This window comes from Erythrolamprus reginae, chromosome 6, assembly GCF_031021105.1.
Source record: "Erythrolamprus reginae isolate rEryReg1 chromosome 6, rEryReg1.hap1, whole genome shotgun sequence".
In the NCBI taxonomy this organism is placed as follows: Eukaryota; Metazoa; Chordata; class Lepidosauria; order Squamata; family Dipsadidae; genus Erythrolamprus; species Erythrolamprus reginae.
The window spans coordinates 68,819,974-68,837,909 of NC_091955.1; the positions used below are offsets into that span (position 1 = coordinate 68,819,974).

The 17,936-nt window shown below is 39.3% G+C and overlaps 1 protein-coding gene across 1 annotated transcript in view; it reads right to left on the reverse strand.

Moving 5' to 3' along the window:
* CYTH4 (cytohesin 4) overlaps positions 1 to 16,495 on the reverse strand; it is a 53,794-nt gene extending 37,299 nt beyond the window's left edge. The window contains exon 1 of the mRNA XM_070754818.1: positions 16,397 to 16,495. Within this exon, the coding sequence (XP_070610919.1) occupies positions 16,397 to 16,415 (19 nt within the window). The 5' untranslated portion in view covers positions 16,416 to 16,495. The remainder of the gene's footprint in view (positions 1 to 16,396) is intronic.
* Positions 16,496 to 17,936: the final 1,441 nt, after the last annotated feature.

Here is a 17,936-nt window from a genome sequence, read left to right on the forward strand (position 1 = left end):
GTGGGGGAGACATCCACATGCTGCAGGCCTGTTTTGCTCCCGGTAGAATCTGCTGATGAAGGCTCCTCTGACCAAGAAGACATGAGTGACAGGGAGGAGGAGATTGGGGCAGACAGCTCAGAAGGAGATCAATTATCTAGCTTCTCCTTGGATTCAGAACAAGAGTTAATGATACAGCCATGCATGCGGAGAGCGATGCGTAGGCAACAACAACTGAGAGATTATTATCAAAGAAAATGAGGCCACCTGTGGTTGGGTGGGGCTGTGGTAATTAGTGAGGCTGCTATAAATAGCAGCTTGTGGGTTTGGCCATTGTGGAGGATTATCTGATCATTGTGTTTCGTGACTGCTTTACTGACTTTGATCTGTTGTGTGCTGATTTCCCCCCGCTTTGAATCTAAACCAGAGCAAAGTGTGTTTCATTTTGTGAAAGAAGAAGGACTGTGAATTGCCTCACAGCTGCAAGCTAAGTATCACAGAACTGATAAGGGACTTGTACAAATTACCAGTTTGTTTGGAGACGAGTGCTCTTTGCTATACCAAAAGAGGGCTTGATTTAAGTGAATTTTCATTATAAAGAACATTGTTTTGAATTTTCAAACGTGTGTGTCTGAAATTTGTACCTGTGAATTTTTGGGAGGATTCTACCAGAGAGCCCGACAGAACACATACATACATACATAACTATGTTGTTGAGATACATACATACATGCATGCATGCATGCATGCATACATGCATACATACATACACACACATAATTACAAGGAGAGCATAAAACCTAAAATTTATACCAGGACACCTGTTGTAAAATCCTTATCTAAATATATCTTCCTCCCCACTTGAAAGGAGATTAAGATGGTAGAAGATTTTGAAAGAAATGGAAGCCTTATCAGAAGCTGTCCATAAATCTTACTCTAGGCTGTGCACAGTTTCTGTTTAGTTCTCCGAAATAGGGTGGATGATGTCAGAGATAAAAGCCACAAAATGGTCTACTAAAGAAGCAGAAGTAGGAAGGCAGTGGAGGATAATACTACAGTTAAATCATGAATGCTTAGCAAATATTTGTCTATTAATGAGAAACAGCTATTGTAACTGCAAATAAATGTATTTATTTGATGTATAAATTGTACCATAATGGAGAATAAAGGTATCACAGAAACTTATCACACAAATGTAAATGTCAGATCTCTCTGCGAAGACTGTGCTTTAGCTAAATACTGACATTCAGAATGGACATTAGTTAGTTTAGGGAAATTAATGTTTAGCAGGGGTCAAGATTAGTTCTTTCATTAGAGAAAATGATATGGTTCCTTTCTAATAGGAGTTCTGCAAATTTAACTCACAGTGGTTATTGTAATTATTAGGAAATTTTAAATTGCACCCATATTGGTTTATTTGATTGGTCTCTGCTACATCAGAAAAAAAATATTCTTTGCAAGCACACTCAGTAATTTAGTAGTATATCATTTTATCAATGAAGCAGTGGAAGGATAAGATAAGACAGAGTGGCTGTGGGTTTTGTCTCCCAAGGACAATTCCATCTGTCTGTCCATTACCCTGGGGGGGCAATTACTGACCCCCTCAGAGAGGGTCCGCAACTTGGGCGTCCTCCTCAATCCAACTTCAGATCATGCAGAATGCAGCTGCGAGAGCAATCATGGGCTTCCCTAGGTATGCCCATGTTACACCAACACTCCGCAGTCTGCATTGGTTGCCGATCAGTTTCCGGTCACAATTCAAAGTGTTGGTTATGACCTATAAAGCCCTTCATGGCATCAAACCAGAATATCTCTGGGACCGCCTTCTGCCACACGAATCACAGCGACCAGTTAGGTCCCACAGAGTTGGGCTTCTCTGAGTCCCATCAACTAAACAATGTCGTCTGGCGGGACCCAAGGGACGAGCCTTCTCTGTGGCGGCCCCGACCCTCTGGAACTAGCTCCCCACAGAGATTAGGATTGCCCCCACCCTCCTTGCAAACTTCTTAAAACCCACCTCTGCCGTCAGGCTTGGGGGAACTGAGACATCTCCCCCTGGCCTATATAATTTATGAATGGTATGTTTGTGCGTGTGTCTTGTTTTTTAAAAATAAGGGGTTTTTAGAGACTTTTTAATATTAGATTTGTGATACATTGTTTTTTGTTATTGTTGTTAGCCGCCCCGAGTCTGCAAAGAGGGGCGGCATACAAATCTAATATAAATAAGTAAGTAAGTAAGTAAGTAAGTAAGTACGTACGTACGTACGTACGTAAGTAAGTAAGTAAGTAAGTAAGTAAGTAAGTAAGTAAGTAAGTAAACAAACAAACAAACAAACAAACAAACAAATAAATAAATAAATAAATTTTTGCCTTGTTTTCTTCTGTCAGGGTAGAAAAAAGGAAATTTAATCCATTGGTCCTGGAAACTCTTTCTCTGCTTTGTATTTCACATGCAGATTATTGCTAAATATGGTCAGAAAAAAGGAAGCCACCACCTAGAGCCAAAGTGAAATTTGGATAGGAAAAAAGAGGAAGAGAAACAAGAATCCCATTCAACATGCCCTTTTTTCCCCTTGGCTAAATTTTTAAAAGAAAAACAGAGGGAGGCTGATGTGTAATTATCTTCCAGAGCCTTAATGTGAAGCCTGACATGGTAATATCAACATGTAGAAGAAGGACTGTTTTTTTTAATGAACTTTTGTCATTCATTTTGCGTTTTTCCACTGAATTTAAAAGCATAATTTCTGAACAAAAAACCCCCACACCATTCCAAATAGATTGCACAATCTTTGTCCTAGAGCAGGAAACATTTACATTCTCATATTTTTCATTGGCATTCAGATATAATTCATTGCCTAATGATTGCCTCAACTTACTATGTCACTTCCTGCTAGTACAGTACTAGCCATATGTAGTGCACTCATCTGGTAATGCAGAGAAATAATGTTTTAGCTACAGCTGGAATGAGCAAAAGATACAGCAGAATAAAAGATACAGGAACCGTGGTGGCGCACTGGTTAGAACGCAGTATTGCAAGCGAACTCTGCCCACAGTCAGGAGTTTAATCCTGTTGGCATAGTTCCCTCTAAGCTGAGCAGTGAGCAATCGCTCACTTAAAAATCATCATCAACCCAGAGTTTTCCAAACCTGCCCAGAAGCCGAGAGGGAAAGAGTGAGAGGGAAGGAGAGAGAGAGGAAGAGAGGAAGAGAGAGAAACAGATAGAAAAAAGAGAGGAAGGAAAAGAGAAAGAAAAAGAATGGGAGTAAGGAAGAGAGAAAGAAAATCAAAATCTAGTTTGAAACTAGCTCAACTATTTAAGTGGCATTTTGATATTGATAGAGTTGCCCTATTATGAGCTCACTATTATAGACACACAGTACAGTATTTTATTTTGAAATTCTCTGAGGCAAAACAGGGTGGGTTTTTTTTTTGTTTATTTATTTATTTATTTATTTATTATTTCTGTGCCGCCCAGTCCCGAAGGGACTGCCGCTCAGACACTATACCTTTCCGCCCACCCCCCAAAAAAATTAGAGGGAACACTGCCTGTTGGGGCTCAAGTTTCACTTAGCCTTCAACAGTACTTAAGAGACTCAACAGTAAAATGTCAGCTCATACTGCTGGGAGCAATATACTGACATTTGTAAACTACTCAGAGAATGCTGTAAATCCCTACCAAGCAGTAAATAAGTCAGCGCTATTGCCATACAAAAACTTTGCAAAGTTGACTTAACACTTGGATGGACACATGGATGTTTTTATTCAGATACAGGATGTAAACAATGAGTGCCAGTAGTGCAAAGCCGTTGCAGCACCAGGCAAGAAACCAGGAAACCTGTATGAAAATCCTACCATCCACCTAGTTCACTGGATTGCTGGGACCAATTACTATTCATCAACCTAACTCCTCTTAGAAAGATAACATTTGGAAGGGCACCACTGAGATTATTATAAATTCCTTGAAGATTTTAAAAAATGTAGCAAATCTTGTTAATTATTTTCAAGATGTTTTTGAGGTCAAAAAGTCAGCCTTTGGGTTTCATCTGTAATACTCCCTAAGAACTCATCCAAACCATCATTTCAAAGTGCTTCTTTACAGTCTGTGAAGTATCAATAAACACATCAGAAAGAAATCAAAATCTTCTTTAGCTTTTTGATATCTAGTTCATTTCTTTGCAATTCTTCAGCTTTTATTTCATTCACCAAAGATTGAAATCTAACTCACCTGCATTTTTGATATTTGTTAATTCAAAAGTTTTGTAATAGATTAAAAATAGTTAGCAAGCAATTACCAAACATGATTAGGGGGGAAAAATTGCAAACTTAGTGACTTATAAAAGGCAACAACCATGGTTGCGAAGATGGTTATTCCCATTAAGCTCCAGTGCTCAAAACCCATCAAAAATTGCTGCCTTTTGGTCTCCTCATTGGGAGTGGCTGTTCTGAGCACACTTGAACAATCTTCCATCCCCTCCTTGTCCAGAGTGATTTTGAAAAACTAGTCTACTCACTGGCTTTTTTCTTTATTGCAGTCACTGCTTTGTGTCTTCGGTCTATTATTTCTCCTATTGGAAGTCTAAGGTTCTTCCCCCTTAGCCAATGTAGAAGTGACATTTGGGAAACAGGCGAGGGCAGAGTACTTTCCCAAGCTTGTGATTTCCTATGTATTGAAAGTGCCCCAAACCTGGAATGTATGTCCATCTTCAACTTCCTCTATAAGCAGTTGTTCTTATACATTTCCTCTGAGCAGTGTTCTACACAGTAGATACATGGATTACAGAAAAATGTACATAGAAGGTTCAGTTGCAAGGTTTCCTAGGTGAGCCTTTAATCTGGGAAGACCAAACCAGAGGTTTTTTTTGCAAAAACCAATAACCCCAAAGTAGAAAGGCTAACAATGAATAGAGTTAACATATTAGAATCCTCAAGCCAGTAAAACTGGCAAAACATCCCATCCAGTCCATGCATTCTAACCATAAACTGTTTAATCCAACTGATAAAGAATTTAACCATTCTTTCAACTGGCAAATTCCCCCCAAAAAGTTTATTCTGAAAGCAAATCTGATGCTGGAATCCTATACATATAGAGTACCGTATTTTTCTGAGTATAAGACGCACCTTAGTTTTTGGGGAGGGAAATATGGAAAAGAATCTGCTTACCAGATATTCCTCTGGCTAGCATCCTTAGTCTGATCAGTTTCAGCACATTATTTTATCCCCTGGTTAGGGCTTTAAAAAAGGAGAGAGTAACAATGAAAGAGCTTGCAAGCCAGTAAGAGCTGGGAACATTGTTAGAACCTGGTTAGGACTGGAAAGAAACATTTGGAGCAAGTTAGAGCAATGGAAAAAAAACCCTGCAAAGACAGGGCTTGGAAAACATTAGTAGAGAATAACAATGAAAGATCTTGCAAGCTGTAAGAACTGGGAACATCGTTAGCACCTGGTTAGTGCTGGAAAAAAACTTACTTGGAGCAAGTTACAGTAATGAAAAAAACTCTGCAAAGACAGAGCTTGGAAACATTCTTTGCAGACAGTAACAATGAAAGAACCTGCAAGATAAGAGCTGGGAAGATTGTTAGCACCTAGTTAGGGCTGGGGGGGGGGGAAGCTGCATTTAGAATATAAGACACACCTGAATTTTCAGCCTCTTTTAGGGAGGAAAAAGGTGTGTCTTATACTCTGAAAAATATAGTAAGTCTTTTAGACATTGCTGGACTTCTTTTACAAGACAAAAAAATGAGTTCTATGAATGCAAATTTTAGTGAAACCAAAATGCAGAACAAGATACAAAAAAAGGAACAGAATCCTTTTAACAGCTGAGAAGGACATTTTATGCATAACTACAGTTGCTAACTTTTCCTCTACAATATATAAACTATTGTCTGCTATATATTGTCAGTAGTACAACTATTGAAGACACTGAAATATTTGTCTTCCTTTCATCTGGCTACATTGGGAACTAAGCATTACATTACACATTTATAGCCAGCCACACACATGAGTTACAATTCTCCAACCCCAGGGAGAATAAATGTTAAACAGAAAGATTTGGAAATGTTAATGCCTCATTTAAAGTCTCTGTATTTTAAAAATAACAGTATATATTCATTTAGTAAATGGGCAGACCGCCTATTTCATATGCACATCTTTGGGTGGTGCACAATTAAAATAACAGAATAACAGAACTGAGAGGGACTTTGGAAGTCTCCAAGTCCAACCCCCAGCTCAAGCAGGAAACCCTACAACATTTCAGACAAATGGTTGTCCAATCTTTTCTTAAAAACCTCTAGGAGCATCCACAACTTCTAATGGCAACTTGTCCCACCGATTCCACTGTTCTAACTGTCAGGAAATTTCTCCTTAGTTCTAGGTTGGGTCTCTCGTGGATTAGTTTCTATCCATTGCTTCTTGTCCTGCTTTCAGGTGATTTGGAAAAAAAGATTGGACCCTCTCTTCTTTGTGGCAGCCCCTTAGATATTGGAACACTGCTATCATGTCAACTTTTAGTCCTCCTTTTTAAACTAGATATACCAAGTTCCAGTACTTCTTTGGGTATTTTAGCCTCCATTTCCCTAATCATCTTTGTCACTCTTCTCTGGACTCTTTCTAGAGCACCAAAATCTTATTATGGCAACAAAACTGGATGAAATAATCCAAGTATTTATTTATTTATTTATTTATATTTATTTATTCGATTTTTATGCCGCCCTTCTCCAGAGACTCAGGGCGGCTTACAACCTGTTAGCAATAGCACTTTTTAACAGAGCCAGCATATTGCCCCCACAATCCGGGTCCTCATTTTACCCACCTCAGAAGGATGGAAGGCTGAGTCAACCTTGAGCCGGTGATGAGATTTGAACCACTGACCTACAGATCTACAGTCAGCTTCAGTGGCTTGCAGTACAGCACTCTACCTGCTGCACCACCCCGGCTCAGGTCTTGCCAAGACATTATGAAGTGATATTAACACTTCATGTGATCTTGACTCTATCGCTCTGCTAATTCTACCTAGGCCTGTCTTGGCTTTTTTGGCAGCTGCAAATACTGCTGACTTATGTTTCCATGATTATCCATTTAGAACAAAATAAACATAAACATAAATAAATGTTTATAGAAATAAATATAAATATCCAGAGTTTAAAGCAATAAAAATAACATAAGGAATAATGGCCAAGATGACTCACAGCCACTCATACCAGCCAGGTCATGGACTCATTTATCAGCATATTAAGCTTGATGGCAAAGCCAGGTTTTTTAGCGCTCTGCAACAAAAGAAGGGATGAATCTAATTTCTCAGGGGATGATGTTCCAGAGGATGAGTGCCACAGAAGAAAGGGTGCTTTAAATAATATGGTTTAAATAATGCAAAAATTACAATAGCTTGCCATAAGTTTGCCTGTCTTGAATATCAAAACAGTAGCAACCCTGGCTTCAAATGCAGTGAAATGCAGTGAAATGCAGTGAAGGTTGGAATATTTCAAAGTGCTTTTGAAAAATGAAGAATAAGTAATAATTCCCAGAATGGGAAAGTTGCACATAAATTTGCTCTTTACTTAGGAAACAGAAATTAAACCCACAAGTGGTTGTGTTTGTGAAAAAGATCTCAAAATAGTAACTGATAGCCAACTGAATATAAGCAAGAAGTTCAAATGGCTGCAAAGAAGAAAAATATAATTTTAGATTGTATGAACAGAAGTATATTTCCGTGAAGTCAGTTTAAAAGAAGGCAGCTGCGTTTTGGGGGAGGGGGAAATGACTTTGTGACAGTAAGAGAAATTTCACAGTGGAACCAATTACTGAGAGTTGGGGACAGGGAATTACTAATGATAGTTGAAAAAAAGAGAAGAAAAGATGTTTCTCATTGAATTACAGTCACCATAGTTCATATGGTAGCACTATGCGTAGGGTAGCAATGTATTCCAGATGCACAAATTAGAAAGGCAGAAGCTTTACACCATATAAAAGTAACCGCTTGCCACACACTGCACATTCTTTTCTAAGTATTTATGAGTTATGTATTTATAGTACACTTTAAAAGATGCACTTTCAGAATGAGTTGACCATCGCTTTTAAAATAGAATAGAATACTTTATTGGCCAAGTGTGATTGCACAAACAAGGAATTTGTCTTGGTGTATATATTTTCAGTGTATAAAAAAGAAAATTAATAATACATATATTGGTTGCGGCCTGAATAGTATTTGCACAGAAATGGAAAGAAAAGACAATACCAAAAGACACTGAGGTATTTTAAAAAATCATAGAATGTGCAGAACTAGACATGATGACTAAACGTCTGAGTAACCAAACTGAAACAGAATTTTATAAAATATGGGATAAAGTATATGATTGGTGGAATTTTAAAAATAGAATTAATAATTAAATATATAAGAATAAATAATGATTTGAAGAAATATAAGATAGAATGAAATAGTTTATATTATAACTAACTTAGAAGTGTTCATCTCTTTTTTTTCTGTATTACTAATACTTTGTTTATTTATTTTCTTTTTATATGAGTACATAATATTTTAAAATATAAAGAAATTTAATTAATAAGTTTAATATTAAAAATATAGAAGGTAATTTACACGTGTGGCATTTTTGTATAGATCTGGTAACAGGGTTTTTTACATTCTGTATTAGTTAGACTTCTGCGACAAGCAGAGCAATGGCAGCTCCTTAAATGTTTAATGTTGTATGTCTTTGTCTGTCTTTTTTTTGAAAACAATAAAAATATTTTTTTAAAAAAAGAATAAGAAAAAGATATATTTGTCAAGAATCGTGAGATACAACACTTAACGATTGTCATAGGGGTCAAATAAGCAATGAGGAAACAATATTAATAAAAATCTTAAGGATACAAGAAACAAGTTACAGTCATGCAGTCCTAAGTGGGAGGAAATGGGTAATAGGAATGATGAGGGAAAAAAACCGTAGAAATAGTAGTGCAGACTTAGTAAATAGTTTGACAGTGTTGAGGGAATTATTTGTTTAGCAGAGTGATGGCATTTGGGGGAAAAACTGTCCTTGTGTCTAGTTGTCTTAGTGTGCAGTGCTCTGTAATGAAGTTTTGAGGGTAGGAGTTGAAACAGTTTATGTCCAGGTTGCGAGGGCTCATGTTTTCCACCAAACAGAAATGGTTTTCTCCAGGACCTCATGACCAGCACACATACACCACAATATTCAACAGGAGAAAAAGTTCAATAGCAGGTCAGGCATTTTGTAAATGAAAGGCTACTCCTTGAGTTTTCAGAGCATAGATACACATTTTACTACCACACTGTGGGCGTGGCTTATTTTGTGGGTGTGACTTGATGGTCATGTGACCAGGTGGGAGTGGCTTGTTGACCATGTGACTGAGTAGGCATGGCTTGTCAGCCATGTGACCAGGTGGGAGTGGCTTGATGGTCATTTGACTAAGTAGGAATGGCTTGCCAGACATGTGACCAGGTGGGAATGGCTTGATCATGTGATGGGGTGGCTTAAATGTAATGAGTGACAGCTGCAATGCCCCCACTTCCAATTCTGTTGGGAAGCTGTGGCCCCTTCAACTCCCAGAATTCCTAAGCCAGGAATTCTTGCTGGGTCAGGAATTCTGGGAGTTGAAATCCATAGTTGTAAAGAAACTATTATTACCAGGAAGCCAAACCCCTCTTGCCTTTTCGCCCTTCGGCCGGGAAGAGTGGTCACCTTCACTGGCATGCTTCAGGCTGGGGCACTTCGTCAGCGGATGGGCCACGGCAGAGCAGGGGCTGCCCAAGGAGGGCCAGCCAAAGGGTGAAAAGACAAGAGGGGCTGGAGCCGAGTGCCTGGCAGCACGTCTCTTCCTCACCCCGTTTCCCTCCAACACACCCGGGATTCAGACCTGGCTGCCAGGGTTGAAGCGAAGCCTGCCTTTGCCACCCTTCTCCTCAGCGCAGTCCCCCCATTTCGGAGTCAATGGAAACAACTGCCCCAAGTACATGGCGGGACCCAGGGGAAGAGCCTTCTCTGTGGCGGCCCCGACCCTCTGGAACCAGCTCCCCCCAGAGATCAGAATTGCCCCCACCCTCCTCGCCTTTCGTAAGCTCCTTAAAACCCACCTCTGTCGTCAGGCATGGGGAAATTGAGGTACTCCTTCCCCCTAGGCCTATACAATTTACGCATGGTATGTTAGTATGTATGCCTGGTTTTAATAAGGGTTTTTAGTTATTTTAAATATTAGATTTGTCATGCGCTGTTTTATTATTGTTGTTAGCCACCCTGAGTCTACGGAGAGGGGCAGCATGCAAACAAACAAACAAACAAACAAACAAACAAATTAATTAATTAATTAATTAATTAATTAATTAACAGAATCTTGCAAGTTAGCAATAACACTTAGACTTTTATACTGCTTCACAGTGCTTTTACAGCCCTCTCTAAGCAATTTACAGAGCCAGCATATGGCCCCCAACAATCTGGGTCCTCATTCTACCCACCTTGGAAGGATGGAAGGCTGAGACAACCTTGAGCCTGTTGAGATTTGAACTGGTAAACTACAGCCAGCAGTCAGCAGAAGCAGCTTGTAGTACTGCACTCTAATCATTGTGCCACCAAGGCTCAGTGAGAGCACATTATTGTTATCATTGTCATTGTCATTGTCATTGTCATTAATTGGATTTCTATGCCGCCCCTCACTGAGGACTTGGGGCAGCTCACAACATATAAAATATACAATACATAATGTAATCCAATTAACTAATTAAAAATCTAGAACCCCCCCCCAAAAACCATTAAAAAAAACCCAATCATTCCGTTCACTCCACATTGTCTCAACAGTTTCATTGGGCAGGTGGCAAAGATCTAATTGCCCCAGGCCTGGAGGAATAAGTGAGTCTTCAGACTCTTATGGAAGGCAAGGAGGGTGGGGGCAGTATGAATCTCCAGGGGAGCTGATTCCAGAGGGCTGGGCCCCCCACAGAGAAGGCTCTCCCCCTAAGTCCCGCCAAACGACATTGTCTGGTTGATGGAACATGGAGGAGGCCAACTCTGTGGGACCTGACCTGTCGCTGGGATTCATGTGGCAGAAGGCGGTCTCAGGGTTATTCTGGTCCCATGCCATGTAGGGCTTTATAGGTCATAACCAATATTTTGAATTGGGTCCAGAAACCAATTGGCAACCAATGCAGACCACGGAGTGTTGGAGAAATATGCGAATGTCTGGGCAAGCCCGTGACTGCTCTCTCTCCTGTTACCTTTACAGCCCAAGAAATTATGGAAGGTCTTTTCTGAGATGTTTGTCATATACACTTTTCTGCTATCAGCTAAACTTTCCTTTATCTGACTGTTCAGACTGCAATTCTTCTCTCTCAAGGTCATTCTCATATACCATTACATACTGTGACATAAAAGACTGCAACAAATACAATTTTCTATCAGCTCCAGATAGCCAGATTTACAACATCTAGACCATATTCCATAGTAGTGCATAAAATCAATAGGTGTTCTAGAAAGCTGTGCTTAAAATATATGTCAGGTTTCAATACGTACTGTACAAAGTTGGCTGCTTAGAAAAAGTATATAATAGAGCAGGTCGTATAGGTCGCATAGAAATATTTTAAACTACAAGGGGGGGGGGAGAAACAGACAATATCCATGTGAAAACAGCTGCAAATAATTCAATGGGAAAGTTGTCAGAATAAAATGTGAATATATGTGGCACTTCATAGGCCAAGTTTCCACCAATAGCACATTGTATGTGGCACTGAAATGGAACCAGACATAGCACAGTGACTTTGGGAGCAGGCAGGAAATTAAGGCAGAAATATGTGGGTATTACAGTGGATCCACATTAATGTGCTGTTTTGCCTCACCAAGATGCATCATTGCTTTGATGCGATGACAAAAATGAGGCACGTTGCTCCCTGCAAGCAGCAACCCAAGGCCAACGTCACTTGATCTGCTGCTTTATTCCAGGGAAAGCAGCTTCCGAGCATAGACTGTTTCACACTTTCAGAAATTGTCTGAATCTCTTCTTATTGGAATTTATGCCTAAATCTGAGCTGTTTAATGTTCTATCCCTGCAAGAAAGAAAATGTGACCCTGCATATTACATTTCTTCTATTTTGCTTTGTAATGTTCAGATAGTGTTGCTGGCTAGGGATACTGGGAACATCTGGATATGGACCAGCCAGTGATGGGTTGCTGCCCCCACAGCGGTGGGTGGGTGCAGTGGGGGTGGTAAGTTTATACTTAATAGGGTTTTTTTATTGTCCTTCCTTCTCTAGTACCTTAGTATGATCCTTAGTTACTTTTAAAATAGGAAATAATTAAATAGCATGTTTTTACCCATAAACCCTTTAATCATTTTAATCATTATCTATAACTGAACTTTTATGGCTATTAAAGAAAATTGAGCTACTTGCCTAATCTGTTATCATACGGAACCTTGTGGGTTCAGGACAAAACCTTAAAATGTTACTGTGCTCCTCAACAAATCATGCTGTCTATCATTTGTCCTTTTTGTAGCTATTTAATAATGTGACTTAATCAACTGAAAAACAGTCCAAGCACCTACAGTGATCCCTCGTTTTTCATGTGGGATGCATTCCAAGATAACCCACAAAAAATGAATTTCTGGGAAGTAGAGGAAATATATATTTTCATGTATTTAACGAGTATTTGGGCTTTTAAACACTCACTGTATTGTTAACAACCCACTGCTGCTGACCGCTGTGAGAGACCAGCTTCTCTCTCAGCTACCACGCAGGCTGAAGGAGGCCGCCGCTGCAGTTCCCCCCACCCACACACACACACAAACCGTCCCTGCCCCGGCGTTCTTTTTTCTTTCTTTTCCTTTTGCAAAACCCCGTGAAATAGCGAATCCATGAAAGATGAACCACGAAGTAGTGAGGGATTACTGTATTTGAAAACTTATTTTGGTAAGTAAGTCACTCCAACCCAGTCACATGACCTCTAAACCACCCAGTCACATGATTGTCAAGCCACTCCCAACTGGTCACATGACCATAAAGCCACACCCACAAATAAGTCACGCCCACGGCGTGGCAGTAAAAATTTTGGCAGCCCATACCTTGGGCCAGCCATATTGGAGTCTAGCTTATTTTTGTCTAAAATCGGAGATTGTATGAAACTACATCATAGCATGGAAATAAGGCCTTCCATTGTCTTTGCTTAAAGTAGAGGTGTCAAATTCACATCATCATGTCAGCGTCACATAACATATTGGGACTTTTTTCCCCTTTGCTAAACCAGGCTTGGGCATATGTGCAGCAGCAGCTAAAAAAGCCAACACAATCCTAAGCTGCATAAACAGGGGAATACACTCCAAGACCAGGGAAGTCTTAATACCACTCTATTACGCCCTGGTCTGACCACACCTGGAGTACTGTATTCAGTTCTGGTCACCACACTTCAAAAGAGACATTGAAACTCTGGAGAAGGTGCAAAAAAGAGCAACCAAGATGATTAAGGGACTGGAAACCAAGACTTACGAAGAGAGACTGAGGGAACTGGGCATGGATAGACTAAAGAAAAGGAGGGCCAGAGCGGACATGATAGCAGTCTACAAGTATACGAGGGGATGTCACAGAGAGAAGGGGATCACTTTATTCTCCAGGGCACCAGAGGGCCGGACAAGGAACAACGGCTGGAAGCTGACCAAGGAGAGATTCAACATGGAGATAAGGAGGAACTTCCTGACGGTCAGAGCGATCAACCAATGGAACAACCTACCAGTGGACGTTGTGAATTCCAACACTCTGGACATTTTAAAGAGAAGATTGAACTGCCACTTGACTGGTGTGCTATAGGGCTTCTGTTTGGGCAGGGGGTTGAACTCGATGGCCTTCATGGTCCCTTTCAACTCTAACAATAAATAAATAAATAAATATCTAGCATGTGATGCATCTGACCCGTGGACCAGGAGCTTCAAAGCCCTGTCTTAAAGCTTTTCCCATCATAAATCTCTTAATAATAATAATAATAATAATAATAATAATAATAATAATAATTTATTAGATTTATATGCTGCTCCTCTCTGAAGACTTTTTATTTGAAAGGCAGAAGAATCTCTTAACCGAACGAAGTTCCTGATCACATTTGAGCAGGGGGAAGGATATGTTTTTCAGGCAATTTTTTTTTTCTGTAAGAAACTAGTCATATGAAATGTTTGACTATGTTAGAGGCAACAAGCTGTCATGCCCATGAGATGTGGGACTTCAAGGCACTTCATAAAGTCAGTTTAGAAAGACCCTTCATTCACTGCTGAAGTAAAGCTCTATTTCATTTGGATTTGGAAATTTGCTTTTAGAAGAAGCAACATTTGGATTTATTTTTATAAGAAGCAATATTCCTCCAGGCATATCTTCAGCTGATGAAGTTATTTTTTGTACTGGCACAACAGGTCATACATAAATATTTTTACATACAAATCCTCTTTTCTCCAAGCTTTCTGTATTTTAATAATCTAATTTAGGAAGGGGAAATACATTTTATTTTCATTATTATTAAACCATTGGAACTCTTATTGGAATCTGTCAACCTTCTGCCCACCAGTGGCCAAACCTTTGCTAGGAACTATTTTTTAAATGACAAAATCATTGCAAAAAGATGAGATTAAAATACTTCTGCTATAACAATTATGCTTATATTTTAGTGCTCTGCTGAAAAAATATCCTTTAAAAAAACTGGAATGATGACGGAAAAGTACTTCCAATATAGAAAAGAGAAGAAGGTTTCAGAAAAATCCTGATGGCTGGAGTACGGCATAATTGTATTTACTGGAATAATACGATTACTAGGTGGGAGTAATCTTGGATCTATTAACTATTCAGAGATATTTTATTTATTTATTTATTTATTTTGTCCAATACACAATGATGGTTTTAGTGGGTATATATATACACATAGTAAAATACATGATGAAGGTTATAGAGGAGATACTCATAGTAAAATATATCTAAGAAAGAATAGAAAAGAAGATATAGTAATAGAATAGATGGGCTGAAGCTACCCTGCCTTCTCTTCAGTTATATTCTATGGAAGTCAATATGAAGGAACTTTTCTGGGCCTTTTCAAACATCAGTGATAGATAACCACAAAGTCATGGCACGTAAAAGAGAAGAGGAGGTGGAGGTAATCTGTTAAGAAACTGGAAAACAGTCCAGCTGGCTATGAAAGTCCTCTCAATTATTTGTCATCCATTGCAGCAATAGATTCTCTTTACTTGCCTCAACAGGAAGAAATGTAACACCCTCCTTGAAAAACAAGACTCATAGTCAACAGCGTTATTGGATACAACAGGAATCGTCAGGTTTTTTAATTTCCTTTCTCAGATGGAGAAACCAAAGGTTTTATAGCTTAGAAGTGATGGTAACCCTCCATTCCCCCTGCATACAGCCAAAGAAGAAATGTGGCTTTTGGAAGACAATCAAGATAGTGGATGACCCAGAAATCAAACATTTCCCCAAAACAATCAAGTTAGCCATTTCAGACATCTCATTACAGTTTTTTTCTGTAATTTCATATTTTCTGATCTGAATGATTGATATAAAACTCCATATCTGAACAGTACCTTTACAAGAGTGTGTTTGAAATAAAAGACTTGATAATTTGGACTGGTTGGTTATTTTTTCTCTAATAATTCAACCTTTTCCTAAGTTCTTGGCCAGCCTCCTTGATTACTCCATTTCAAGATATTATATCTACCTATCATTATCTGCAAGTCACAAGGAAACTTTATTAAGGGACAAGGCAAAGTACATCTAAGTCTCACTTGCTGAAAGCCTCTTTTCTACACTGCTCAAAAAAATAAAGGGAAGAATTAAAGAAAAGAACATAACTCCAAGTAAATCAAACTTATGTGAAATCAAACTGTCCACAAGCAACACTGATTGACAATCAATTTAACATGCTGTTGTGCACATTCAACTTTGTACAGAACAAAGTATTCAATAAGAATATTTCATTCATTTAGATCTAGGATGTGTTATTTGAGTGTTCCCTTTATTTTTTTTCAGCAGTATATATCACCCAAGTGGAGACGAATAAAAAGACATTAAAAATAATCTGTATCAAACAATTCTTCCTGGTCCTTTAGTTCTTTTTCACTTTTGCTAAGGTTTGTATATCTGTCCATCAACCATTAAGCTCAAACAGTCATCATATTTTATAAAGTGATACAAATATCTGTGAGAATACATGCAAAATAACTAAATGATATAACAGCTGGAATTGTTTCTCTTTAACACATCCTTGGCGGAAATTAAGGGAGCAAAACCAGGCCAATGGGACAAACTTATATTCCACCCAGTTGTCTCGTTTCTTCTTGGGACTTTAATCTGATGAAATTCCTATAAGACAGATCTCTCAGGAATCCTATAGCGAGAAAGCCAACACCAAGGTTCTCTGTTTCTTTTAAAAGAAGACTTACCAATGAGGCAAGCATCCATCCTGAAGATGTCAGATAATCAGACAGTCCAAACTGTAAGGAGCAAGGCAGCAGCTCCTCCTATTACTCTTCCCTTTCTTCAAACTTGACTTGATAGTAACTAAACCAAGTGACCCCACCCTTTGTTTTTTTGGTTCCTCCTTGAGAGTTCAGATAGACAGAGGAAGCCATTTACCCACAATTCAGAACTGTGCACAAGTAGTTTTGTTATTTCCTGGAAAAAAAATGCAAACCCACAGCACTTATGCTCACACTGCAATGAATGTCTTTGTTAAGAAAAATCTTGAATCACAGAAATATATCCCTCTCTTAGAACTGATTCCCACTGAGTTCAACATGCTCATTTGTAAGTCTAAGCTATTCTATAGTTATCATGCTCAGGACAAAAAAAAAATGGTAGCAAACATATGAAAAACCTCAAATGTTGTGACAATTAGAGACTTTTTTGTGTTGCTAATTAGACTAAAAACTATCTGTTTTAGGTTTGGGTTATTTCCAGGAAGCCAGAAAAAGAAATTAAAAAATGCATCTCTGAATATTTTTGTGAGTTAAAAAGAATTGGAGGCTTATTTATAACGTCTTTCTTTTTTTTGTTCTTTCTTTCTTTTGTTCTTTTGTTCTTTTGTTCTTTTGTTCTTTTGTTCTTTTGTTCTTTCGTTCTTTCGTTCTTTCGTTCTTTCGTTCTTTCGTTCTTTCGTTCTTTCGTTCTTTCGTTCTTTCGTTCCCCCGGAAGCGGAGTAAAGACGCTGAGACAGTGTATGGGTTAAATATAGGGTCACTTTATTAAATTAGCATAAATTTAAATAACGTAAATTTAAATACGTAAATTTAAATATTTAAATTCAACTATAAACAAAGGACCTGCAGAGGCCAAAAACTAACGGGGCAGAAATTCCTGCCAAAACCTTCCTGGGCAACATTGGGCAAAACTCCTTGCTGAACCAGGTAAGGTAGCCACCTTCACCTGGATCCGAGCCACACCTTTCGGCATGTGGGAGGAGCTCACCCTCCAATCCCTGAGGGAAATTGGATCCGGTGAGTCCCATGGGCATCCTCTCTCCAACCCCCGAAGTTGTAATAACCTATAGTTCATGGAGAGAGGCGGTCCATCAACCTTTTAAAGGATGCCCAAAGGAGCATGCGCAGTCGCTCCTACTGCCTATTTCCGCCCCTAACCTGCCAAACCCAGTGACCAGAGGGAAGCCTAATTACAATATCTATATAGCGCCGCACCCTCTAACCATTCCGTCCATACTGTCAGTGTGGAATAGACGAAAAAACGGCTGCCTCTAAAGGGGAAGCTGCAAAAAATTCCTATTCGGCCCCGAAGTGACTTCCTTCGGACACACTGTTGATAGCGGAGGGTGGGCAGGTGTTCCCTTCGGGACTCCGGCAGGGCAAGTAGGAGGTCCTGCTCGGACCACCCTTAAATAGGGTGATCGAGGACCTCCCCCCAGGCCCTGCATGCAGCCAGAAACTGCAAGTTCGGAGCTCCGCAGAGCTCAAGGCAGCGTACCCCGGC